Source organism: Sminthopsis crassicaudata, chromosome 2 (assembly GCF_048593235.1).
Source record: "Sminthopsis crassicaudata isolate SCR6 chromosome 2, ASM4859323v1, whole genome shotgun sequence".
NCBI lineage: Eukaryota > Metazoa > Chordata > Mammalia > Dasyuromorphia > Dasyuridae > Sminthopsis > Sminthopsis crassicaudata.
The window spans coordinates 613830978-613858800 of NC_133618.1; the positions used below are offsets into that span (position 1 = coordinate 613830978).

Sequence of the window (27823 nt, forward strand, 5' to 3'; positions counted from 1 at the left end):
AAGGTTTGGTTATTTTGCAATATGAACATATATTAAAGGTATTATAGCCAGTTCCTCTGACTAATGTCTTTTTGGAGTAGAATGGCTCTATAACTCAAGACTCAGGGAGTGATTAGTAGTGATAAACTTATAGTGATATAATAATCACTTATCTTTCAATCTGTGGGGTCTGATCAACCCTAGAAGTCCCCAAATCCCAGTCATGAAAAATTTCCCTGAATTTCCATCATGTTACCCTTTTTATTCCATTAGACATTAAGTCTTATCAATTCTTCTTTCATAATTTCTCTCTTATCTACCCTTCCCTATCATTCCTACTAACGTTGACCTAGTTGTCACCCTTATTACTTCATGGTTAGACAATTATAGTTACCTTCTAGATAGTCCTTAGCTAATTTCTCTCATCTCCAAAATGCTCTGTACACTACTATTACCAAATCTGAGGCATATTCTATACAAATATTCCTATGGAACTGCTTTGGTCAGGGTTTTTTTTTTTTGTTTTTTGTTTTTGGGTTTTTTTTTTTTTTTTGCTTAAAACTACCTCATTACCTACCAAATAAATTCCAAACTATCTATCCTGGTATTTGAGGTCCTTCACAATTAGGTCTTAAATTGGATCTGTAGGGGCAAAAGGGACATCTCAGAATTCTGAGTTTTAAGTTTCAGACTTTCAAAGAACTAAATTCTAGCTTCAAAAAAGCTTTAATTTTCATACTTGCCCATTTCCCTCCTTATAACAGACTGGATTCTTCACAGCTACTGGCAACTGAACATTGAGTGATGGTGTTGCTATTATTGTATTTAATTATTTTATTTCAGCTCAGTGCAAGATAGACTTGACAATCCATAATTGTAGCCAATTCCCTATAGATCAGGATTAGGAGATGCTGCAGGAAGCAGGGTGTAATTATTGTTATCATCATCATCATCATCATCATCATCATCATCATCATCATCATCATCATCATTGTTGGTAGATGGATGCATTGTGTTTACCAGTAGCCAGGGTAGAAAAGCTTTATTGGTGCACTGGGTTGCAGGTGTTCTTTTTGTACACCTTGGACTGTCCGGAGATGAGCCTCTGAGCTTGATAAGGTGTTTTCAACTTCACCATCAAACTGCCTGCTTCCGGCCATTCCAAGGGTTAGAAATCACTCCAAGCCAAGAGGGATGCTTCACAAATGGGGAAATATAGCTATTTTATTAGTAGGCATGGAGCACTGCTAGCCTGGCCCTTTCACACAGTGGATCTAATCTGCCATCACCTCCTAGGGGAAAAAAGTTCAGTTGGTTAGTTTTCCCACAGTTTGCTATTATTTTTTTTTAAATCATTCACCGTCTTTTTAAAGGGATTTCTGAAAACGATTGGAAGAATGAATGTAATACTAATCTTCAGCAAGTGAGCTTGACAAAGTTTTAAATTCAGCTCATGACAGCTGAGAAATGAGTAAATTCAGCCACATGTAGTTTTGGGACAATTTCTTTAGAAGTAATCTCTGATGCTAGACTAAGCTTTTAAATCACATTTATAATGGAATATGCTTGAGAATATTGCCTTTAATTATCCTGCTCTTTCCCATGTTAATAAATACAGAGGTGATCTCCTTCAAAAGGGAAAATGGCTTTCAATGTCTTGGACTGGGTACTTACCAAAATCCAACTCACTAATTTTGCACTGGAAAACGACTTCACCATTCACTATGAGCTCTAGGGCATCCCAGTCTTGTATCCTCTGTAGAATGACATGGTGTCCAGATTTTTGTAAGACAGCTGAAACACAGGAAAAATAGACGAAGTGAAATGCAATCATTTCAAGTTATTATGATTGACAAACTTGTGAATAGAAAGATCTATGTTTGAAAGAGTCAGGAAACCATGGCTTTTAGTTTTTCCTTGCCACTATCCATATGACCTTAAGCGAATCAACATCCTTGTGATTTTCAAAAAATATTTTTTATTTTCATCTCTAAAATAAGACAGTATCGATGATATTGATAGCTCCTTTCAATTGTGACATTCTAGGAAAATGAGCTAACTTATGTATTGAAAACACACCCCAAAACGTACAAATAAAACCAAGCCCCAAACAAAATAACAAAAATGATTTCAAATTAACATTCAATTCATTTTAGCATATTCAAGGCTACTGAATTCACTATACTAGACTCATTTCTAATATGAAAATGAACATTCCTTAACTGATGGCACTGCCTCAGATGATTATCCCCAAATTGACAGAAAGCTCTACCAATCCACCCTCTCCCTATAACCCCCAACACACTTATAGAACACCTAGCTCCTGGCACTAAAATCAATAAAGATTTAGCTTGAATCCTAGTAGAGTCTTAAGAAGCACTGAAAAAAACAAAAACTGAAAAGGCTATGAACCCAGCTTTAGGGTGAGATTAGCTTTCTCTCCAAGTTAATACCAAGCAGCTTCACAATAACTGCTGAAAAATGAGCTTTTATGAATACTTTGAGAGCTAAGAGCCTAATGGGGCTTTCTTGTGCCTAGGCTTATACTTCAGCCTTTTCACTCTCACCTTCAGACTTGGTAGTAGATTTGCTCTTTTTAATCAATTTAGATTTTACTCACCTGGGAAAAACTGCTACTATATAAAAAAGTATGTTCTTTGCACTTTTCAATACTATATATTTTCTTCTAATTATCCCTCCTTTCCTGATATTTTCACTCTGAAACAGGAATGTGTATGCCACCAGAACTATTATCAGTAACTTTCATTTGTTTGGCTACATTAGCCAAAGAACAGCGAATCACTCAGGATTACATAAGTCAGTGGTCAAGTTAACTAAAATCTCATTCCTTTGATATTTCTCCAGTAGAGAACATTAAAGCAAAATACTATTTTGAAGGAGGCTACAAAATGCTGGCTATTTGTGAGAGAAGGGAAGAGAATAGAAAATGATTCATGAATTACTTTTAAAGTGCTTTAAATGTGTTTGTATTTCAAATTTCAGTTTTGGAAATTTGGAATTTCCCTTTAGTTTAAGGGAAAAGGACCTGGCAGCTCTGGAGAGGATGTGTACTTCTTGAATTTCTTCACAAGGTAGGGATCCCCATTGAGGGTAGCTACGGTTAGAAAGTAATAAGAAATAAGGTGACAAATACATAGGCAGAAATAAAGGAATGAAGGCTGATTTGCTCTCTTCTTCCTTTTCTAATCGCTAGCAAATTGATGTCAGTTTCTTTAATTTATTCTGAAGTCCTTTTTGGCTGAGATAAGACTTCTGAAGCAATAACATTTTCTCAAAGTTTTTTTTTTCTTAAAGTAGGGGATGAATTATTCAAGAAAAACTCAGAATATTAAAGCTGGAAGGAACTTTAGAGATGATCTAGTCTAAATCTATTATTTTATACACAAAGATATAGGTCCAGGGAAGAAAAGTGACTCTGTGTGTGTGTGGGGGGGGTGTGTATGCTGATGTGCCTGATGTAGAATCAAATGTTATTTAGATGCCAGATAATGTACTTTAGGAGAAGAACCAAAAGTTGGGGATTGGTCATGCAAAGCATTTACCATGGCCATTCTCTTTGGCAAAAGGTGGGTTTATTTAGAAGAGATTACAGACAAAATAGGAGTTACAATAGACATCAGGAATAGTAAATATGAACTAGAATGGAAGAGTTCTTCAGAGGAACTCATATGGCCCCAATAGAAAGGCAACAAACACCCCATGAGGTTGGGGCATGCCCTTAGCTGATAAGCTAAATCCTGAAAGGGACTTAACACCCTAAACTTTAGTTAGCTATAAGGAGTTAAAATACTTTTTCTGACTCTGCTACCTTATTTTTTTTCTAAGCAAAATCAGCATCTCTGGATAGGAGCATACATATTCCATTTTATCTAGATACTTTGACTGTATATCACTTGAGGGCAGGATCCTATATCTTATTTAAACTTTGTCTCCATCTCAGTTCTTAGGATACTGTTCCATACCTTCTGCCTGCTTAATTGAATAGGTAAAGGGATTGGCCTATTGTTTCCTTGATATAGTGAAGTTCCATGTGAGGAATCTATCTCTGTTAATACAGGGAGAAACGGTGGCACCTTCTCAGCAACACAGAATCTTGTAGAGTTGCCCAGAGCATCAAGAGCTTGTGATTTAACTAGTTGTTGGAACTCATGTCTTCCTGAAATCAGAATCAGTTTTCTATTCAGCCAGTCAATAAAGATTTGTTAAGTGCCCACTGTGTGCCAGGCATTGTTCTAAGCATCAGGGATACAAAGTAAGGCATAAGACAGTCCCTGCTTGGCAGATTTAAGAAAAGCCTGGAAAGACTTTCATGAACTGAGGCTGAGTGAGGTGAGCAGAGCCAGGAGAACACTTTTCACAGTAACAACTACAATGGATGATGATCAACTATGACAGACTTAGCTCTTCTCAGAAATACTTTGATACAAGACAATTCCAAAGGACTCATGATGATAATCCAGAGAAAGAACTGATTGAATTTGTGTTTTTTCCTTTTGAAAACTGTATTTTTTGCAAACTGTTTCTTTTTTCACAAGATGATTATTATATTTTACATGATTGCACATGTAATTATATAAGTAACTCCATGTATATAGTTATATTTAAGTATAACTATATAAATTTGCTTAGTGACTTAGAGGAGAGAAAAGGGAGATGAGAAAATTTGGAACTCAAAATTTGATAAAGAATGAATATTTTTTAAAAAGGAGCTTACTTTCCATTGGGGAAAACAACATAAACAAGTTACCTACAAAATAAACTGAGAATAGGAGGCAGAGGAGAGGCATTAGAATTAAGAGAGGTGGGAAAGGCTTCCTAGAGAAGCTGGGACTTGAAGGAACCTAGGGAAGCCAGGAGGCAGAGATAAGAAGGGAAAGAATTCCAGGCATGGGGAACATTCAGGGAGAATGACTAGAGTCAGAAGATAGAAATGAGTGTCACTGGATTGCAGAGTATGTAGGAGGCGGGTTATGTGGTAAGGAGTGGAAAGGTGCGTATGTGGGTGATATGTGGGTATGATTAATAGAGGAGTCTATATTTGATTCTGGAGGTGATAAGGGCCACTGGAGTTTTCTGAATAGGAAGATGGTTTGGCTGACCAAGTGTTTTAGGAGGATCATTTTGGCAACTGAGTGGAAGGTAAACTGGGGAGGAACTCAGGAAGGGAGACCTACCAGCAGCTCTTGCTGTGGTCTAGATGTGAGGTAATGGGGATCTGCATCAGGATTGGGCAATGTCCACCTTGCCATACTATCCTTAGGCTTGTTACATGGTAACTAGGTATCTGTCTAAAAGGGAGCAGCATATTCTTATGGACAAAGCTATACGGTTGGAATCATAGGATCCTAAGACAGAAGAAACATGTGGATCACTTTTAAATCATGCCAGAATCATGAATAAATTCCTTCTCCAATATCTTTGACATGTAGTTATGCATAGTTCCAGTGACGGGGGACTCAGTACTTGAAATTAAATAGAAACATGAATCAGGAGAATTACATTCAGGTAGTCCTGATTCTATCACCAAGAAAACAGGTTTAGAGTTGGAAGGAACCTACCTGACCATTTATTCCAGTTCTCTCATTTAATGGACTGAGGAAACTGAGACCCAGAGAGATTAAGCTACTTGTGCAAGATTTTACAAGTAGTAAGGAGCAGGGGCAGAATTTGAGCTCAGGTCCTCTGACTTCAAATCCAACATTCCACACGTACCACGCTGCATGTCTGTGCTAGGGGGATTCAAGGAGTTCTATTTCTCTAATTTAGAGTTTTTCATCTGGAAAATGGAATGACAGTCCTCAAATGACATTTACTGAGGATTCACTAGGTGCATGACACCTATTGGGTTCTGTGCCTCATACATTAATATTTTTTGCTCAGCTAAGTAACGATGATTCACTAAACCTTAAGAAGGTACTCTAAGTGATTAAAATGGAAAGAAGTCAAAAAGAGATATCTGTTTTTATCTATTTTTTAAAATCTCAATATTTCATTTGATCTTGCTTTCTGAAAAGAGACAAATCTGCCAATTAATTGTATTTAATTACTGTGACAAGTGCCCTGTCTAAATGTTGGCATGTGTCCACTTCATATTTCGATTGGTTCAGCATAACCAATTCCAACTGTGAAATATTTAATTGCAGAATTTTAATTTCATTTTGCAGAGAGAAACTTCAGAAAATGACATCGGAAAGATTCCAATTAGTGAGAAAGCTCTCCTGGAGCACTCAGGGGCTGTGTGAGATCAGTTTCATTAGCTATTTTCAGCTGGGCAGCCTCAGGGATAGAGTAAATTCTGAAAATTGTATATGTTTTTAAAAAGAAGCAATGGCCTTCATACCCTTGACTCTGAGATTCCACTGCACCACTCCAGAGAGGAACATTTCAAAAATAAAGGCTTCAGATACACCACAATATTCATAGCAGCATCTTTTCTCCCTGAGGTAATCGGGATTAAGTGACTTGCCCAGGGTCACACAGCTGGGAAGTGTTAAGTGTCTGAGGTCATATTTGAACTCAGGTCCTCCTGACTGCAGGGGGTGCTCTATCCACTGCGCCTCCTATAGCTGCCTCCTATAGCAGCATTTTGAAACCTTATTTGCCTGTTTATTATCTATAAAATGAGATGGAGAAGGAAATGGCAAACCAGTTCAGTGTCTTTGGCAAGAAAACCCCAAAGCAGTCATGAAGAGTCAAACGTGATTGAAAAGTGACTGGATAACAAAAGAAAAGTGCCCATGGAAACAAAACATGTTCACGGAATGGGGAATGATAAAAACACACCTGTGGTAAATAACATTGAGGTTGTAAAAAATGATATATATGATAATCAAACAGCCATGAAAGACACATATGAATGGATGCAAAATGTCAAGTCAATAAGCATTTATTAAGTGGTTTCTAGGTGTTTTACTAAGTAAGGAAATAGAAAGGCAAAAGGCAGTCCCTGCTCATGAGGAGCTTACAATCTAACGGAGGAGACAACTTGAAAACAACTATACACCCACACAATACATATTTATATATATATATATATATATATATATATATACAAACATACACACTTAACATATAAATTGGGTATAGTCACAGAGAGAAAGGATTAGAGTTAAGGGAGACTGGGAAAGGCTTTTGGAAGAAAGTGAATTTTTAGCTAGGACTTAAAACCAAGGAAGTCAGAAGACTGAGATGAGAAAGAAGAGAATTCAAAGCATGGGAAAGAACCAAAAAAAAAAATGAAGTGTCAGGAGATAGAGTGACTTATATGAGGAAAAGCAAGGAGACCAGTGTCACTGAATTACAGACAAGAGAAAAGGGAATAAGTGGTTTAAAAGACTAGAAAGGTAGGCAGGATGCAGCGTTATGAGGACTTATAAGGCCAAACAGAAGACTGTAATTTAAACCTGGATGTGTAGGGAGATATTGGAATTTGGAGATCAGTTTGTCAGCTGAGGGGAGGATCCTCTGGAGTGAGGGGAGACTGGAAGCAAGAACCACCACCAACAGGCTATTGTAATGGTCTAGGTGTGATGTAATAAGGTTCTGCACCAGAATGGTGGCAGATAAGAGAAGGAACACATATGAGAAATGTTTTAAAGGTAGAATTGACAAGACAGCGACAGATTGGCTGGGGAGGGTGGTATGTGAAGGAGTAAGAAGGAGAGGAAGAAATCTAGATTTTGAGCTTAGATTACAAGAAGGATGGTGGTACTCTTCAAGGATCTTAGCCAGGCAACCTGGTGATAGGGTGAAAATTCCTCCAAGGAGAAATGCTAAGAGAAATGAATAGTCAACTGGACTAGTCACTGGACCAGCCTTTGTTCCTGGAAGTGAAGAACCAGGAGAAGCCTGACAGACTCTGTGAATTGAATAGAGTAAAATCTATAAATAAGGGGTGTTGGAGAACATTGTGAAAGAGGACAGACTGTATTCCAGATACACACAACCCTGAGCACAAAGCTTTTCACTTCTTCACATGGCATGTCCTCAGGTGGGGGGTATGGATCCCAAGTTTCCAGTGAAGTATTTAAGTCACATCCCAGTAATATCTGCCTGAGCTGATACCTGCTCAACAAAGGCATAATGACAAGTAGAGTTGTCAAGATGATTGGGTTCAACTTGCCAGCTTTCTCCAGCCCTCACTCTCTTCTGATCCTCAAGAAACAGTCATATAAGAACTGTCTGATTCTGGATGCACTCGGATGTCCACTATAAATTTGTTGAGGACATCTACTCTTCCAATGATGGGATATTCTCTCTGGGATGAGAATCTTAGACCTTTGAGATAGATAGCACAGACTCATTCCTTTCCAATAGCTCCCTGCCTCCTGCAGTAGTTACATGTTAGGTTTGTGGATTGCTACCTGCAGCTATAGCATGATTTCCTGAAGGTCTTGGATATGCTAGAATAGTCTTTGCTGCTTTTGCTAGTCCTTTGTTCTTCCTTCAACTTTTCTAGACACTGATATTCTTCTTCCATTCGGAAGTGTTGCACTTATCAATATTTTCCTATGAGTATCCAATCTCCATAAGAGGTCTCTCCATCCTTTCTTTCTACTGAGAGAGAAGTTTCTTGGCTTCCTCAAAATCTTTCTTCAAGTAACTCAGAATCTCCTAAAGCTTTTTTTTTGTAATCCTTAGCAGTCTCTTCTATAGAGAGAGTTTGTGTGTCCCAAGCTCTCATATTTGCAGCAGAGCACACAGAAAAATTTCTGGTCCTCCTCACAACAGAATTTGAAAACTTGTAAATGGGACATCCTCTCCATCCTTCAGGACTTGGCAAACAGAGCAAGATGTCCTGTTTACCAACATCAATTAGCTTTTCTAGGTGTTGGGAGTTCTCTGACCTGGGAAACCTGCCTGCAATCAAGACAATAAAAAGGCATAGCATCTACTCTCCTGTTCCTAGGCAGAAGCTCTGCAAAAGCTATGACCACAGTCCATAGTGGCTGGTTGAGAAAAATCTGCAGGTTCTAGACCATTTCCATATCGGCAGTCATTTTTCTCTTTTTGGAGCTTCTTTCCTGCAGAGACTGAGAGCAAGAGGAATTTCCACTTAAGGAATTATTTTTTATCAGGATGATCCTCTTCTTTTATAGAATGTAACTCCGCTCTTTTAGTGCTTCCCACATAAACTGTGAAATCATCTTTTCTTGAATTCCCAAGTTAAACAAGTTAGAACTTGCTAGTTGCAGCAACCCTAAGCCCCTAGGATTCACACTTCCAACTGAGCCCCAGTGAAGGTCAGGACTTTTCAGCAGGTGCCCCAGCCTTGTTGGAAATAGGATGCCCTGCTTTTCGGGTTTCTTGAAGAATGACAGCACAATGAATAAAAAACTGGACTTGGAGTCAGGACACAGTGATTTCTGCCTCTGAAGCTTCCTAGCTTTGTAATCCTTATTTCTCACCTGGCTGGCATGGATTCTCCACTATGCCTCTGTTTAGTGTTTTGGGACACCGATCTCTCTTGGCTCTCTTATCATCCAAATCCTCCTATTCATTCTCTACTAAATCCTCATCCAAATCATTTCTTCTAATGGATGTTGTCCTACAGGTTTCTGTCTTGGGCTCTCTTTTCTCCCTCTATATTACTTTATAAGTTTATCTCAATAGCTCCTTTGGATTTAATGATCACCTCTAAATGATGATTCTCAAATTTCTCTCTTTTTTGTTTATTAAAAAAAAGCCTTCATCAAAAGGATATCACTCTGGGAGAGAAGAGAAGGATATAGGGAGAAATTTGGGCAATGAAAAACCAAAAGAGATAAAATATTTTTAAAAATTTCAGGAAAGAACTCAAAGCCTTTTTCTTTGGCACATTTGTGATATGTTCCTAAATGTGTGTTTATTTTCATTGAACTTTTTGGTTCAGTACTCCTCAAACGTCTTCCTCTGATGAAGTGGAGGAAGCTCTGAGTTTGTGAGAGCTATGTCAGCAGAGCTACCAAGATAGAAATATTTGTAGTCCAGGACTGTGATGGACTATGTGTGTGTTTCTTAGAAGAAATAAAATAAAATCCTTTGGCGTAGTAGAATGAGATTTGGAATACAAGTCAGAACTGGGTTCTTTAACTACTTGCATGCAATATAAATCACTTCACCTCTCTGGGTCTCAGTTTCTTCATGTGCAAAATGATGAAGGTGTTGGACTAAGTCAGGAGTTCTTAACCAGGTGTCCTTGGCCTTTATTTTATTATAAAAATATTTTGATATCTATTATTTCAAGATAATTGGCTTCCTTCATAAACCTGTGTATATTATTTTCTGTATTTAAAAATATCCTGAGAAAGAATCCATAGGTTTCAGTAGGTTGCCATGAGGTCTATGACACAAAAAAGGTTAAGAAACTCTAGACTAGACCTTTAAAGTCTCTTCTAGTTCTAACAGCCCAGGATAATTGAAAGGCTGGGCTCTCCAACTTTGGTTAGTAAAGATAATAATTCAATTTAATCAGTGACTCACTGCCTCCATTTCATAATGGCTTCATTCACTCCTCAACCCTTTTTCTATTTGACCTCAGTCTTCACCATGACAGAGAAATCTCTCCAAAGTCTCTAAGTATAATTGTGTTTTTTTCTGTCTTCACCCTACTTGATCCCTCTGAAGCACTGGCACTGCTGACTACAGTTATTTACTTCCCTTCCCTAATGCCCTCACTTCTTTGACACTGTGCTACCATATTTCTCCTCCAAATTCCTGACTCACTCCTCCTAAAATCTTTACAATCTCTTTATCTCTCACCTACACCCGAAATGTAAGTATTCTTCCAAGTTCTGTCCTTTGTGTTCCTCTATGTAGAACACTCTCTTCTTTGGTGATCTCATTTATTCCCATGACCTCAATAATCATTGCTTTGAAAATGACTATAAAATCTCTACAGGGCAGCTAGCTGGTAGGACTTTTGTGCAATCCTGGGCAAGTCACTTCTTAGTTTCCTCATCTATAGAACAGAGATCATGATAACACCTACCTCATAGTTTTATTGTTATCAAGGAATAAAAATGTATGTAAAGAGTTTTGCAAGCCTAAATGCACTATATGTTAGCTATATTATTATTATTATATATCAAATCATAACCTATTATTCTTATTTTTCCAACTGGCTGTTGTGTAGCTCTTCTTGGACTTTTTATTGACACCTCACGCTTAACATCTCTGGATCTCTCCCATCCAAACTCTGTTTCTTCCTCCTAACTTATGTTGATGATATCACCAGCCTCCTATTCACCTAGGTTTGAAATATCTTGTGCAGTAATGCATACTATTTCACCATGGTACTCCAACCATCACTACGTCTGGTATAACTGCTGTTCTACTATTAGTACTACTGTATGTTACCATTAGTGCTACTTCTACTATTTACTGTTGCTACTGCTGCTACTACTACTTCTACTGCTACTACTGCTGCTACTGCTACTACTTCTAATACTGCTGCTACTGCTACTACTGCTACTGCTGCTATTATTTCTGTTGCTGCTGTTATTGCTACTACTGCAGTTGCTGCTACTATTCAATTGCTACTACTTCTACTACTGTTGCCATTGCTACTACTACTTCTATTGCTGCTGCTGCTACTACTGCTATTGTTGTTACTGCTACTATTATTGTTGCTGCTATTATTACTGATATTACAACTTCCACTGCCTTTGTTGCTGCTGCTACTACTACTACTATTTCTATTTACATTTGAAACTTCAAAGCCATCTTGGGAAGCAGGGCATAGTATTATGTCACCAGCAATACTACTACTATCATTACTACCTTTGGTACTACTACTGTTCCTGCTACTACTACTAATAGTATTGCTACTATTGCTGCTGCTGCTGCTGCTGCTGCTACTACTATAACTATTACTACTACTACTATTACTATTACTACTGCTGCTACTATTATAACTACTACTATTACTACTACTTCTACTACTATGCTGCTGCTACTATTACTACTATCATTAATAACAACAAGCATTTATATGGTGCAAAGTGCTTTAGAAATATCTATTTTATGTGGAAATATGTATAGAAGAATTGTACATGTTTAACATATATTGGATTACTTGCTGTCTGGGGAGAGGGTGGGGGAAAAGGAAAGGAGAAAAATTTGGAATAAAAGGTTTTGCAAGGGTGAATGTTGAAATATATTTTTGCATATATTTTGAAAATTTAAAGTTATTATTTAAAAAAATCACATTTTATCCTTACAACAACCTGGGAAGTAGGCGCTACAGGTACCTGCATTTTAAAGAGTATAAAAAACAAAGCTAAAATAAATTAGGTGATCACTTAGTGCTGCCTAATACTACTACCATTATATCTGATTGTCTTCTCCACCCAGCCCAATCCCTAATATACAACCAATTGCCAAGTTCTGTTGATTATGCTTCCACATGAAGGTTATTCTTCATGTTTGTTTTCTCTATATTAAGGAAAGAGGCAAGGCTCTTGGACTTATGTGACTTCTCCAGGGCCACGCAGCTAGTAAGTATAAAATACCTGAGGCTCAATTTGAATTCAGGTCCTCATGAGTCCAGAGCCCCTGCTCTAAGTCCTATACCATCTAGTTACTCCTGCCCTCTCAATTTTCATGAAAACTATCCTAGTTCATATCTTTATCTCCCTTCTCCTAAAATAGTGACATATTTGTTGCTTTCTGTCTCTAGTCTCTCTTTTCTCAAAACAGCTTTCCATACCACAATTCAAATAATCTTCCAAATGTATTAGTCTAATCATATCACTCTTCTATTTGAAAACATTTGATAACTCCTTACTGTTCTGTAATAACTATAGAATAAAGTAACAACTTAATGATCTTGGCATTTTTGAAGTCTATTTGACTTTTTTGGCAATGGATAGAGGAATGGAGCTGAAGTCAGGTAGAACTGAGTTCAAATCCAGCCTTACACATTTACTAGATAAATGACCTGTTTGCTTGTTTCTTTATCTGTAAAATGGAGATACTAAAAGTACCTAACTCAGTGTTGTTAAGGTAAAAATGAATTATTATTTGTAAACCTTGTTACAAACCTGAAAGATATATATATTACAGATATTAGTTATTATTATTAATTCTACTATTTTATGTCCTCCATTCTTATCCTATCCCTTTTCCTAATCTCCGTGTCCTTATTCATGCCAGTTAACATCCTAGAAGGGGTGCTATGTTTACCATCCCAATCTTTATTTGTGGAAATCCATTCCATTCTTTAAATTTCAATTCAAATGCCACTTTCTCCATGAAGCCTTTTTTGATTTCTCAACAGCTGATCATTATCTTATCATTACCTGTGACTTAAACTGGTTGAAGCACATTGATTGGAAACTTTTTTTGTGTGTTTATCACTCTTTTCTGACATCAAGGCTATTTTTGTCTACGTCACTCTTCTTCTTCTCTTCTCCCCCTTCCCCCAATCTGCACTTCACTAAGTATTTCTCTGGCAAATCTGTCTCTGTACTCCAAGCATCAAGTTTCAAAGTACTGTGGTACTTTGCACATAGTAATTGCTTAACAAATGTTTGTTGAATTAAAACTAGTTTCTATTTTTTAAATCGCCTTAAACAAACAAAGCCTGCTACAGTTATTGTAATTTTGTAGGTACAGGTTCACGTGGGCTTACATACCCTCAGTTCCAACAGTGCCAACAGCAAGGGTGAGAAGAGGTACAATTATATCTGGAAGTAGCAAGTGGGTGGTCTACACTTTTGTCTCCATGACTCCTTGTGGCTGCCCACAGTGACTGGAATCATTCCCTTGCAAATGTACCCTCATTTGATGTACAGTAATGAGGGTCTGAAGGAATTATAAAATAGAGTAGACTACCCTCCCATTAACCTGTTGGGGGGTGGGGAGGATAATGATCCATCAGCATCTTATAGGCTTTTCTTGTTAAAGCAAGAGAGCATTCTGTACATGGCAAACATGATTTAACCTGCAGAATAGTCCAAATCAAGCCTGGAAGGTTTTAGAATTAAAAAAAAAACACAATATGGAAAAATGTTTATAAGTATCCTCTCTGTCCTTATCCTACTTCTATCTTCTATAAAAATCCTTTATCAGAGAATCTCAGAACATAATAAAAAATTTGAAGAATTCCAAATGCACCCCCTTTTTTGGTGACAGTGAGACATACAATTCCCAAATATTTGGAGTAATTTTTTTTGCAGGGGATAAGGGAGAGGAAAGGAGATCCTGAAAGACAATTTTAGTGTTGTGATAGGCATGCCATAGACAAGTTCAAACTCTGTTAATTACTATACTATGCTATATTATGCTATACTATACTTATACATATATAAATATATACACTTATACGTATGTATACACACACACACATATATATATATATACATACATATACACACATATGTGTCTCTGTGTATAAATTTAATTTCCCTTAAGCCCAGTTCTCTCATGTTAAAATGAAAGCATTGGAACAGATCAGGGCATCTTAACCTTTTGCATTAATCTTTCATCAGTCTGATGACATCCAGGGACCCCATCTCAGAATAATGTTCTAAAATACTTAAAATAAAATACATAGTTATTACAAGAATTTTATGGAAATAAAGATGAGATCTTTCCCACATACAAATTCACTGATATCCCCCTGAAATTTGTGTACAGACCTCATGTTAAGTATCTCTGGATTAAATAATCTCAAAGATTCCGGTTTACTCTAATTCAGTTCAACAAACATTAATTAACCACCTATTGTGTGTAGGACACTCTGGAAATACAAAAATAAAAGAGGAAATGGTCCTTATTCACTGGGCATTTACATACTGCTAGGGCAACAACATGTACACAATTATGTAGATACAATATTTAAAGAAGGTAATACAAAGTATCTTCAAGAGGGGAAGAGGGGACAAAAACTCTAATCTCATAAATAAATTGCTAGTGAATAGACATTTAATAATAAACTGATCATCTACTAAAAACAATTAACAAAAACAACAAAACAAATAAACCAATGTCATGGAAGAAAAGATGTTTTTAACCTTCATATAATCTCCTGAACAGATAGATGAGGTAGTGGATGGAGCATCAGGCTTGGAGTCAAGAAGATTCATCTCCTTTAGTTCAAATGTGGCCTTAGCCACTAGCTGTGTGATTCTGGGCAAGTCACTTAACCCTGTTTGCCTCAGTTTCTCATCTGTAAAATGAGCTGGAGAAGGAAATGACCATCCCCTCCAGCATCATTGCCAGGAAAACCTCAAAAGGGTCAGGAAAAATCAAACATGACTCAACAACAGCATAGAAGTCTATGATCTTTTTATCTGCTAAGGAATGGATGGGCACAAAATTGGAAGGTTATTCTTTGGCAAAGAAATAGGAACTTGAGGTAACAAGCTATTAATGAAAGTGCCACTGTTCTTTAAAATGTCATGACTATCCACTGAGGACCAATCTTTCAAGTTCTTAATAGTTGCTAGAGGTTGGCTATGAAAAGAAAGGCCAGATAAATTTCTTCCTTGAAATGGAATACTTATGAAAAGCTCCAACTAAACTTCTGGATAAATCAACCTAAAGCTATTAAGTCCCCCACAAAAGGAAGAGCTCTCTGAGGCTTGACACTTTATTCTTTAAATGGGATTTGTGGTAACTGAACAAAAATAGAAAAAAAATTTTGGAATACTTTGCAAAAGTTATTTCACACCCTTTGTCAATGATTTACATGTCATTGTAAGGAGGTAGACACAGGGAGGTTTCTTTTCTTCCCCTATGTGTGAGAGATGTAACCACTGCGGTCATTAATGGCCACTGTGATATGCTCCAAGGGAAACAAGAGTGATTTGCTTTGTCAGTTGAATGAGAGTGGATTTTATTTTCAAGGGTCAGTTCCTACTGGCAACTATTAGTGGATTAGCTGATGGAGATAAGTGAACTAGACAAAGAAAAGCTGCAGGCAAGGAAACTAGCAAATATTTCTTTTTAAAAATCCATTTCATATTTCATCATAATCTCCTGTCCAACCATCTCTCTCTCAATCACTCCTTGCTCAATGTGATGTCTGGTTTCTTGATGAGTCTATCATCTACTTTCCATCTTTACTTGAGTCAATGTTCAATATTGACCAATGGTCATTTATTTCAGCATTGCTCTCTAATCCAACCTCAAATCTCTCTCCTATTAGATATTATATTGTTTTCTCCTTGCTAATTCTCAATCCTAAGCCATCTCTGCCAACTTAATTATTCTGGCAATTGTATGAAATATGGGCTGGAAAAGGAAAAAGGTGAAGGAGATTCTAGGCAGGTGTTAATTTGGCAATAACTTGTAATTTGATGATGAAAATGGGTACAGAAAAATAGAATGTGATAAAGATTTCATAAGCAGAAGCAGCAAAACTTGCTAACTGGTTGATTGTCTATGAAAACCCTGAGATACAGAAGAATAAACAAAAAGGATCCCAAAATTGTGAACACAGAATACGAGATGAATGTTGATATCACAGACAACACTAATGAAATAGGATGAAGGAAAACTTTTAGGGAATGAAATAATGAACTCAATTTTGGATTCTGCTGAGTTTAAGGTATCTATCAATTGAGCTGAATTGTGTTTAAGGTATTATGCATATAGGTAATGCACATGTCCCATGCAACTGAAGATGTAGGTCTGAACTAAAAAGAGAACTGAAAATCATCATCACAGAGATAGTACAAAGGGAGAAGCCATGAAAGGGAGTGAATGTGATTGTCGAGGGACAGTATGGAGGAAAAAAAAGAATTGAATTGGAATGCATGCAATAGTTAATGAGATGGGGAACTAAAGGAGATTGCAGTGGATGCCCATTTAAAGTTATGCCATCATAGACCTATAGTAGGAGAAGTCTACATGGTTCACTACTACATTGATCAGAGTTCTTTTCGTTTTTCTTCACAACTTGGTCTTTGTAAAAAATGTTCTTCTGGTTATGCTTATTTTACTCTAGATCAATTCATATCATCTAGGATTCTATGAAATTGTCTTTGGTTACTGCTAATGTTGATGCTAACTTTTGTTATGCTAATGATTATAACAATATTCCATTACCTTTGGTATACCAAAAGCTTAGTTCAGCCTTTATGGGTACCTCTTTAGACTAATACTTTTTATTTAATTTCTTTTCTTTTAAACTCCCCTTCAAGATCAGGGAGTTTGTTTTGCATTCAATCCTTTCCTCCCTAGGATTATCTTTCTTCTTAACTCTCCCAACCTTCATATCTACCTCTGCTCCCATTATTCTTGTTTTCCTCTTGAGTTTGATATATTTCTACACCAAAGTGTATGTAAATGTGTGTTTAACCTTTTTTTTTGTCCATTTCAAATAAGAGTGAAGTTCAATTGATGTACACTCTTCCATCTTTCTCTCCCTGTCTGCACATTCTTCTCATGGCTCCTAATTATAAGAATAAGAATTCTTCTTTTTTTATAGCAATGAATTCCTTTTAAACTCCCTTCAATTTCCCTTTTAAAATCCTCAGAGTAGAACCAATCCACCTACAATTCCTTTATTTTTCTTAACTTCCTCAATACTCTTTGAAGATGTCAAATTTCTGAAAGAATAAGTATTTATTTACCCTCTATTAGGATGTTAGCACATTTCCAATTGCTTAAATTAATTTACCTTTCCAAGTCTCTCTACTCTTGTGTTTGCATTTCAAAGTTCCTACTCAGATCTGTTCTTTTTGTTATTAATCTTTGAAATTATTCTAATCCATTAAATCAATTAATTCTTCCTTCCCCAATTTCCCCCTATTATGCTTTCCTGGAAAAGTTGTTCTTCGTTATTAAAGCCTTTCTCTTCTGACTTTTGGACTATTGTACTGCAAGATCTCCTCTCATTTATAGTAGAAGCTGCCAGTGTTATGTGATCCTGATTGTAATACCAAAACTTCTTCCTTCTAGATGCTTGCAGACTTTTTTATTTGATAAGAAATTCTAGACTTTGGCTAAAACATTCTTGAAATTTTTCTTTTCAGGGTTTCCTTTTGAAAGTCATCAATGAATTATTTCTATCTTCACTTTGCTCTCTATTTCTTTTATGTCTGGGCAGGTTTTGTTTATGATTTCTTTAACTAAAATGTCGATTTTAAAATATAGGCTTTCAGGAAGTCTTAATGATTCTTAAATTACCTCTTTTCTTGGTTGATTGTTTTTGATATATATCCTACATGTTGTTCTAATATTTCTTGCTATCTCAAAGAGTCATTGATTTGTTTAGTCTATCCTATTTTTCTGGGGGTCCATTATTTAAGCAAGGACTGTTACTTTCTGTGCCAATTTAGTTATTCTTCTTTTCAAGTCTTTCCCCCAGAGCTTTTATTTCACTTAAAAAACTCTTTTATTTCTTCTAGGTATTTATGTAGTCTTTGTGGAAAATTCACTTTTATTTTTTAAATCTCTGTCTGTAGTTAAAAAGGATTAATCTCTTTCTCTGGGGGCAGGAGAAGAAAATCTCTAGATATGCACATTTTAGTTTTGTGTATATTTAATAGTACTTTATTTTTCTAATTTTATATATAAAGACAATTCTTAACATTCATTTTTATAAAATTTTGAGTTCCAAATTTATCTCCTTTTTTCCCATTCTTCTCCTTTTTCTAAAATGATAAGCAATCTGACAGAGGTTATTTATGTGCAATCATGTAAAACACATTTCCATATTTAGTCATGTTGTAAAAGAAAAAAAACAGAATAAAAGAGGGAAAATACACACATATATAAACATACACAAATAAATTAAGTGACAATAGCATACTTCAATCTGTATACAGAGTGCATCATGAATCCTTTGGCAATGTCTTAGATCATTGTATTGCTGAGAGGAGCTAATTCCTTCATAGTTCATCAGACAATATCAGACAATGTTGTTGTTACTGTGTACAATGTTCTGATTCTGTTCATTTTGCATCAGTTCATGTAAGTCTTTTCAGATTTTTCTGAAATCTGGTTGCTCATCATTTTTTATAATATAATGTATTCCATTGTACTCATATACATAGTACATTCATTCATTCTCCAATTAATGGACATTCCCTCAATTTCCATTTTTTTTTGCCACCACAAGAGTTATAAATATTGTTCTGTATGCAGGTCCTTTTCCCATTTTATGATTTCCTTGGGATATAGACCCAGTAGTAGTATTAGTGTTCAAAGAGGTGTATACACAGTTTGATTGTCTTTTGGGTAGATTCCAAATTACTCTCCAGAATGGTTGGATACTTCCAATAGTATATTAGTAACATGATTTTCTCATATCTTGGCCAACATTTATCATTACCTTTTCTGTCATGTTAGCCAATTTGATAGGTCTGTAGTGGTTGTTTTAATATCCATTTCTCTAATCAAAAGTGATTTAAAACACGTCTTCATATGCTTATCTTTTGACCAGTTATCAATTGGGGAATGACGTACAAATCTGACTCTGTGCTCTATAAATTTGAGAAACAAGACTTTTAAAGTTGTTTCCCACCTTTCTGCTTTCCGTCTAATCTTGGTTGCATTAGGTTTGTTTGTGCAAATGCTTTTTAATTTAACATGGTCAAAATTATCTATTTTAGGGGCAGCTAGGTGGCACAGTGGATAGAGCACCAGCCCTGAATTCAGGAGGACCAGAGTTCAAATCTGGTCTCAGACACTTAACACTTCCTAGCTGTGTGATCCTGGGCAAGTCACTTAACCCCAGCCTCAGAAAAAGAAAAAAAAACTATCTATTTTATATTTATTAATGTTTTCTATCTTTTTTCATGCATTCTTTCCTTCTTCATATATCTGATATTCCTTGTTCTTCTAATTTGCTTATGTTTAAGTCAAGTATCCATTTTGACCTTATCTCAGTATACAGTACAAGCTGTTGGTCTCAACTTACTTTCTGACATATTGTTTTCAAGTTTTTCCAGAAGTTTTTGTCAAACAGTAAATTCTTATACCAGAAGCTGGTGTCTCTGGGTTTATCAAATATTGCATTATTATAGTAATGTACTATTATGTCTTACTTATCTAACCTATTCCATTGATCTACCACTCTATTTCCTAGTCAGTTTTGATGATTCCTGCTTTATAATATAGTTCAAAATCTGATACTTCTAGGCCACTTTCCTTTGCATTTTTTTATTATAGCTTTTTATTGACAAAACATCTGCATGGTAATTTTTCAATATTTGCCCTTGCAAAAACTTCATTTACAACTTTTCTCCTCTTTCCTTCTACCTCCTCTCCTAGATGGCAGGCAGTCCCATACATGTTAAATTTGTTAAAATGTATGTTAAATACATATATTTGTACATATTTATACAGTTATCTTGCTGCACAAGAACAATCGGATCCTTTGCATTTTTTTTTTATTCCCTTGATATCAATCTTTTGTTCTTTCAGTGAATTTGTTATTTTTTTCTAGCTTCTATAAAATACTTTTTGGTAATTTGATTGGTATGGCATTGAATAAATAAAATAATTTAGACAGAATTGTCATTCTGATTATATTGGCTCAGCCTACTTATCAACAATTGATATTTCTCCAATTGTTTAGATTTGACTTTATTTGTGTGAAAAGTGTTTTTTAATTATATTCATATAGATCTTAAGTTTGTCTTGGAAAGTAGACCCACAAATATTTCATAATGGTTAGTATTTTAAATGAAATTTTTCTTTCTATGTTTTGCTGCTGGACTTTATTGGTAATATGTAGAATATGATTTATATGAGTTTATCTTATATCCTGCAACTTTGCTATTTTAAAAAAAATACTGATTGTGTTTTCTTTGATTTGTTGTTCAGTTGTTAGTCATATCTGATTATTTGTGATTCCATTTGGGTCTTTTTTTTTTTTAACAAAGACAGTGGAGTGTTTGACATTTCCTTCTCTATCTCATTTTATAAATGAGGAAAATGAAGCAAATTGAGTTCAAATCTGCTCTCAGACACTTATTAGCTAGGTGATTCTGGGCAAGTCATTTAACCCTATTTGTTAGTGTCCTCATCTGTAAAATGAGTTGGAGGAGAAAATGATAAATTAAGTACCTTTGACAAGAAAACTTCAAATGGAGTCCCAAAGAGTCAGATGGGACTGAAAATGACCCAACAACTTTCTGACTTCAGGACCAGTACTCTATGCACTGTGACACCTAGCTGCTCCTTTGGTTCTCTCATCTCTTTAGTTCCTGAATTAGGGTCTTGTGCCTAGGCCAGGCTCTATCTATCCCTTATTGCACTTTTGAGTGGGAAGATTGGCCCTGCTTGGTCTTATTTTAGATTGATCCCTGAATTCCTAAGCTGATCCCTATTTCCCAGCATTAGCACCATTCTCTTGATATCTGAGGTTCTGAATGTTGGATCTTCAGAGCTTTCTATGGCATCTCAAAGCAGAATGCAAGGAAGTGCCCTGGCATGTACCAATCAGAGCCAAGCAGGCACTGGCCAGTGTTGTTTCCTGGAGCTTCTGAAGAACCTCCTGTGTGTTTTGAATCATCCTGAAGTAATCTGATGATGCCTCTACTTCTGTTGCCTCTGGTCATAGAGCCCTAAAGGCTATCCTTGTTTCTGGCCCATCTCTGGTAAAAGCTGCTGCCTTGTCTGCCTTTTTTGGGTTGTAGTTTTTCTGGAGGTCCCTTTTTCAATCATCCATGGACTACTGATCCCTTTTTCTACAGTTCTGCATTTCTTGATTGGATTTCTTTGGTCTGAGAAAAATTTCAGGTTTTGATGGGGTAGGTATAGAAAAGTCATTTGTTCAGACTACGTTGGCCAGAATTTTCATTTTTCCTTCCTTCCTTCCTTCCTTCCTTCCTTCCTTCCTTCCTTCCTTCCTTCCTTCCTTCCTTCCTTCCTCCCTCCCTCCCTCCCTCCCTCCCTTCCTTCCTCCCTTCCTTCCTTCCTTCCTTCCTTCCTTCCTTCCTTCCTTCCTCCCGTTCCTTCCTTCCTTCCTTCCTTCCTTCCTTCCTTCGTTCCTTCCTTCCTTCCTTCCTTCCTTCCTTCCTTCCTTCCTTCCTTCCTTCCTTCCTTCCTTCCTTCCTTCCTTCCTTCCTTCCTTCTTTCTTTCTGCTGAGGCAATTGGAGTTAAGTGACTTGCCTAGGGTCACACAGCTAGGAAGTGTTACATGTCTTGAGACCAGATTTGAACTTAGATCCTCTTGACTTTAGGGCCAGTTGCTCTATCCACTGTGCCAACTAGCTGCCTCTATATTTTTCTGAATTTAAGTGCCCTCTTAGATATTACTACTTTGGTATCTTAAATTTATCTGACCTCTAAAGTCTATACTTTACTTCTTATTACCATTACCATTCTTTTATTTAAACTAAAAAAACAAAAAACAAAAAACCCCACAAAACTTTAAAGTCCCTTTGTCTATGTCATTTCCTTTTTTTGCCAATCTAATCAGTTACTGGGTTCTATTATGTATCACCACAAATAATGTTTCTCCTATATTTCCTGACATCTCTTCTAAGACTGCCCAAGCTCAGGGATTAGGTCATCATAAAAAATCTCTCAGCCAACCTTCCTACCTCATCTTCATTCTCCAATCTAGCCTTTACACTTTATTGCCTAATATTCCTAATGTAGTATCTTGTCATTCTGTTAAAATATTATTATATCCTCATTACTTAAAGCAAACAATATAAACTCCATAATTGGCATTAAAGGTCTTCTAAAATCTAGTTCCATTCTACTTTTCCAGACACATAACAGATTACTATCTTTTATAGACTCTATATTCTAGTTATGCCAAATTGGTTATCCAGTCTCTGATCTACCTAACTTTGCATACACTGATGATTCCTATTCCTTGAATAGTCTACCTCCAACTCCACCTGATAAGATCCTCCTATTTTTAGCTCAACTGATTTAATCCCCAGAAATCCTTCTTTGAAGAAGTGTAATATCCCTCTTTTGAAATTTCTTATAATATTCTTATTTGCAAATCCATTACATATTTATCTATTGAAAGAATATAAAATTCTTGGGAATGGGAATCATTTTGATTTTGCTCAACACCTAGTATAAAGTAGGTGATTAATGTTGGCTAAATTGAATTATTATAATAGTTCTTTTTAATATGTTGGCAGATAATATTTGATAAACATTTGTGTATTCATTTATTCTTACTACAAGATTATAAACTCCTTGAGGGAAGGGGGCAGCTTCTTGTTTCATCTTAATATCTCAGTTCCTAGCCCAATATGTTGATGTAGTAGAATTTGAATAAATGTTTATTGAATTCAGTGAGTGTAGAGTGTTGATTGGGGTCATTTCTGTTTAATTATTTTATTTATATGTAATAATGAAAAATGAATTCTCAAATTGCCTAAAGTAAAGGTAAGTTCAGGAAAGATCAGGCATATTTTTAAGGTCAATATGAAATGATAGAAAATAGTAGGAAGAAAAAGGTTAAGATTTTTCTAGAACTAGAAATAGTTTTTAGATCTAAATTGTATATGTACAAAGTTTTGAAAATTAATTTTCCCCGAATGTTATTTTAAGAAGTACTCTTTGGACTTCTATGGAGCTGAAAGTTGGAAGGGTCAAAAGACAGAGAAATAGAAATGGTTAGGGAATAAAGGAATCTCTTTATACTTTGGAAAACTCTGAGGCTTGAATTGCTCAACCTCATATAAAAAAGCCAGCAGAGACCTGTCCTATGGCAAATATTTTCTCTCAACTTTTGTCCCTAACACTTCATCTGCATAAGATCTAGCAGGAAGTATACACATATGGTCATGAAAATGAAAAGGGGATTCTTCACTAAGTCAATGCTGATCTCACCCAAAAGTATTGTTGAACAGAAGAAGATAGACTTCTTCCTCCTGCCTCAAAGTGATAAATCTCAGTGCTGAGGCCTTGAGGAAGTCAAAAAGGTGAGATTTTTGTCACTCTTAAGGTACTAAGGTTTGCTGTCCTTGTCTTATAAAATAACTAACTAAATGAGAGGGTGGGTTGGTGGAGACTGAAACTGCCCATCATGGAGTAACTAAGGGAGTTAGGCAGATTGATCTATCTATCAGAGAGACCTTGACTTGTCAATAGTTTAGTGTCTGTTACCTTCCTGATCTAGTCTGGCAATTGCCCAGTAGCAGTTATCAATGTAAGCCTTCCACACAGACCCAGCTCAGCCCACTCCAGTGGACAGACTATCTGGTAGACACTATACCATGATAATCTAAGTGAAATGGATATTTCCAAAACTATAGACTGCCCAGATTAGCAGATCAGAAAATAAAATACTTAGTATCATTTTAGAAAAAGAAATTGAACAAGCCATTAATGAACTCTTTAAGAAAAAATCTTTAGGGCTAAATGGATTTACAAGTGAATTCTAACCAAACATTTAAAGAACAATTAATTCCAATACTATATATTATTTGGAAAAGTAGGGGAAGAAGTCCTACTCCACTTATGAACAGGTAGGGCCAAAACAGAGAAAGAAAATTATAGACCAATTTCTCTAATGACTATTGACGTAAAAATCTTAAAATTTGGCAAAGAGATTGCAGTATCACCGAGATTAATACTTTTTTTTTTTTTTTTTTTTTTTCCATTCTCCAGTCTCTAGGTGGCTCTATCAATAAGAGGAAGTCCTTTGTGAAGGATTTTTGGAAAGACAAGAATCACAGAAGTTGAGAAGGCAAAGATACTTTGTTGTATTCTGGAATCACTAAGGAGAAAGATCTCTGTTGACAGTCCACCCAGAATATTCCAGACTAGTCATTTAGCCTCTGCTTGAAGACCACCATTGAGTGTGAACCTACAATTCTCAAGACAGAACTTTCCATTCAGGGTCATCTGTAATTGTTGAGAGGTTTCCCCTTACATCACTAATTGACTTCTTTGCAACTTTTACCCATTTCTTTTTATTGTGTTCTTTCAGAAGGGAAGGTAAAGGAAAGGAAGGGAAGGAAACAAGGAAACAAGGAAGGAGGAAAGGAAGGAAGGGAGAGAGGGAAGGAATAAGGGAGAGATGGAGGGAGAAAGGAAAAGAAAGGGAAGAAGAAAGGAACAAAGGAAGGAAGGAAAGAAAGGAGAAAGAAAGAAAGAAGAAATGGAGGGAAGGAGGCAAGAAGGGAAGGAAAGAGGAAGGAAAGGAGAGAGGAAGAAAGGAAGGGAGGGAAGGAGGAAAGAAGGAAAGAAAAAAGAAGAAATGGAGGGAAGGAGGCAGGAAGGGAAGGAAAGAGGAAGGAAGGGAGGAAGGAAAGAAAGGAAAGAGGAAGAAAGGAAGGGAGGGAGGGAGGAAAGAAGGAAAAAAAGAAAGGAAGGAAGAAAGGGGGAGAGAGAGGGAGGAAGGGAAGAAGGAAAGAAAAAAGGAGGAAAAGAGGAAGCAAAGAAAGAAGGAAGGAAGGGAAGGAGAGAAGCAGGGAGGGAGGGAGGAATGGAGGGAGGAAATGAAGGAAAAGGAAGGGAGGGATGGAAGTATTACGAGAGAGGGAAGGAGAATGAAGGAAGGAAGGAATAAGTTGGGAAAAAAAGGAAGAGGAAATGAAAGAAGAGAAGCATAAGGAGGAAAGAAGGAAGGAAAAAAAGCATTTATACAGTGCCTACAGTATACCAGGCTCAATGCTAAGCTTTTACAACTATCCTTTCATTTGGGCTTCCCAGCAGCCAGGGAAGTGCTGTCCCTATCTCCATGTTACAGAAGAGGATACTGAGGCATTGGCCCGGCCGTGCACTCTGCGGTGTCAGAGACGGAGGCACCAGGCCTAGTGAAGGCCGGCCTCCAGCCCGCGCTCCGCCCCCAGCTCCCTGGAGCACGTGGTCTCGCTGCCTCGCCCCCTGCTGGCTTATTTCCAGCCCCCCAGCGCTCACACAGCATGCCCTGCAGGCGGAAGGTGCGGTGCTCCAGAGTCAGGCCTAAGGCTCGGTAGGGCCCATAGCGCATGTAGACGAGAGCGTTCTGTGGCATCTTGTAAGGCGCAGGCGCAAATGCAGATTCGGCGGTGGACCCGTGGGATGGGGCTGGGGACGGAAGGGCCGCCCTGAAGGCGGGATCGAGGTTGTTAGGGGCGGAGTCTCTTCCGGTCACCGTGTGGGGGCGGGCAGAAAGGAGTTTAAGGACAAATGAGGGTTTGAGGAAGACAAGGTGTGAGAGACTCCTCGAGAGAGAGCCTGCGTTCTGTGCGGGAGCGAGGCTTCTAACTGGGGGGCCTTGCTCATGAAGTCATAAAAGGCGGCCTTATGAAGTTGCTGCTGTCCCCAGGCCGGGGACACAGAACGCCCTCACCCAACAAGAATGAGCCTCCTCGGGCAATGGCACGAGGGGCCTGACCTGAAAAAAGCCCCGGCGTTCTCAGTGGACAGGTTCAAGACGAAGCAGCCAGAAAACTTAATTTGGTCTAATTAAAGAGTTGGGTCTACTGTGTGGTGATAAGGCTGCAGTCCTGAGTCGGGAAGACTTGAATTCTAATCGGGCCTCAGACACGTGACCCGGAGCAAGTCACTTAATCCTGTTTGTCTCAGTTTCCTCTTCCCTTAAAAATCAGGAAAGGAAATGGCAAAGCTTGGCAAGAAAACTCCAAATGAGGTCATGAAGAATCAGACACGAAGAAAGGACTGAACAACTACAAAAACAAGAGGGTTGAGGAGTTTCACAAAGCATTAAGTCAATCATTCTTTTTGAGTTTCTTGCTTTTCGTACCAGAACTCCCATTACTGCCCCCAGTCATGCTCTGTCACCCTGGCTACGGCACTAGACTGCGCAGTTGGTCTTCCTGCTTGAGCCTTTTTTCCAATCCATCCGCCACATCCATTAATGATTTTCTTCAAGGGCAGTTCTGATGGTTCAACTCCTCCTCTGGAAAAAGTATGCCTTCTACTCTAGCATCAAACACAAGATCCTTCCAATGGCCTTTAAGGCTCTTTACAACTTGCCTTTCCACATTGTCCCCTTCAGCCCCCTTCAGCTCCAGCCCAAGTATTGTTGTCTCTGCTCCTTTGCAGTGGTTCTCCATAGCCGGAGTGCATGTTCATCTCAACTCTTGACTCTTCCAATTACAAAGACACCTTATACACTGGCCTTTCCCGATCCCCTCCCTCCTACTCTTCCTAAGTGTCCAGTTCCCTTCAAGATTTTTTTAAAAAATTCACTTAGGGAAACAGGGTTCTCGGTGAAGCTTTAAGTCCTCTGATACAATGTAATTCTTGGAAGGTTCATTTTTGGTCTTTGCATCCCAGTCCCTGGCGCTGTCTGATACATTGTAGGCACTTAATAAGTGTTGATTAATTTGTATAAGACATTGTGTTGATTCCTGCTGCAAAAGAGAAACAGATGAATTCGTTCTTTGCTTCATGGAATTTAGATCCTGGAAAGGACAAGAAGTATAGTATAGCATCCACAGGTAAATATTAATAGAGTATAGAAAGAAAATGAGTGCTGTGGTCCAAATGCCATAAGAATTGTTGGGGGAGGGGAGCTATGAGGAACAATTACTGTGGGCTGGGGAGGTCAAGGAAGGCATCATAAAAACTTCAGGGGGGGGGGCGCAGTGGATAAAGCACCAGCTCTGAAGTCTGGAGAATGGAAGTTCAAATTTGACCTGAGACACTTAATGTTTCCTAGCTGTGTGACCCTGGGCAGGTCACTTAACCCCAATTGCCTCAAAACAACAACAACAACAACAAAAACAAAAACAAAAAAACTTCTGGAGCTGAAATTTGGATGAGTGGGATTTAGATATTTGGAGAGGAGACAGAAAGTTGGTAGAAGTTTCTCCCAGAAGTGACTGTTACCCTTTGATAGCACTATAAAATCTATATCCCTAACAGATTATAAAAAAGGAAAAGGACCCACCCACGTGCACAGAAATATTTACAGCAGCTCTTTGTGGTGGCAAAGAATTGGACATTGAGGGGATG

The 27823-nt window shown here is 37.4% G+C and overlaps 1 protein-coding gene across 1 annotated transcript; it reads right to left on the minus strand.

Moving 5' to 3' along the window:
- Nucleotides 1–686: 686 nt before the first annotated feature.
- C2H10orf53 (chromosome 2 C10orf53 homolog) lies at nt 687–26079 on the minus strand. The gene is made up of 3 exons (XM_074296096.1): nt 25778–26079; nt 1654–1773; nt 687–1271 (listed from the first exon to the last, which is right to left on the minus strand). Exons 1-3 carry the CDS (start codon nt 25872–25874, stop codon nt 1207–1209), a joined length of 282 nt encoding a protein of 93 aa, XP_074152197.1. The 5' UTR covers nt 25875–26079; the 3' UTR covers nt 687–1206.
- Between the last annotated feature and the right edge of the window lie 1744 nt (nt 26080–27823).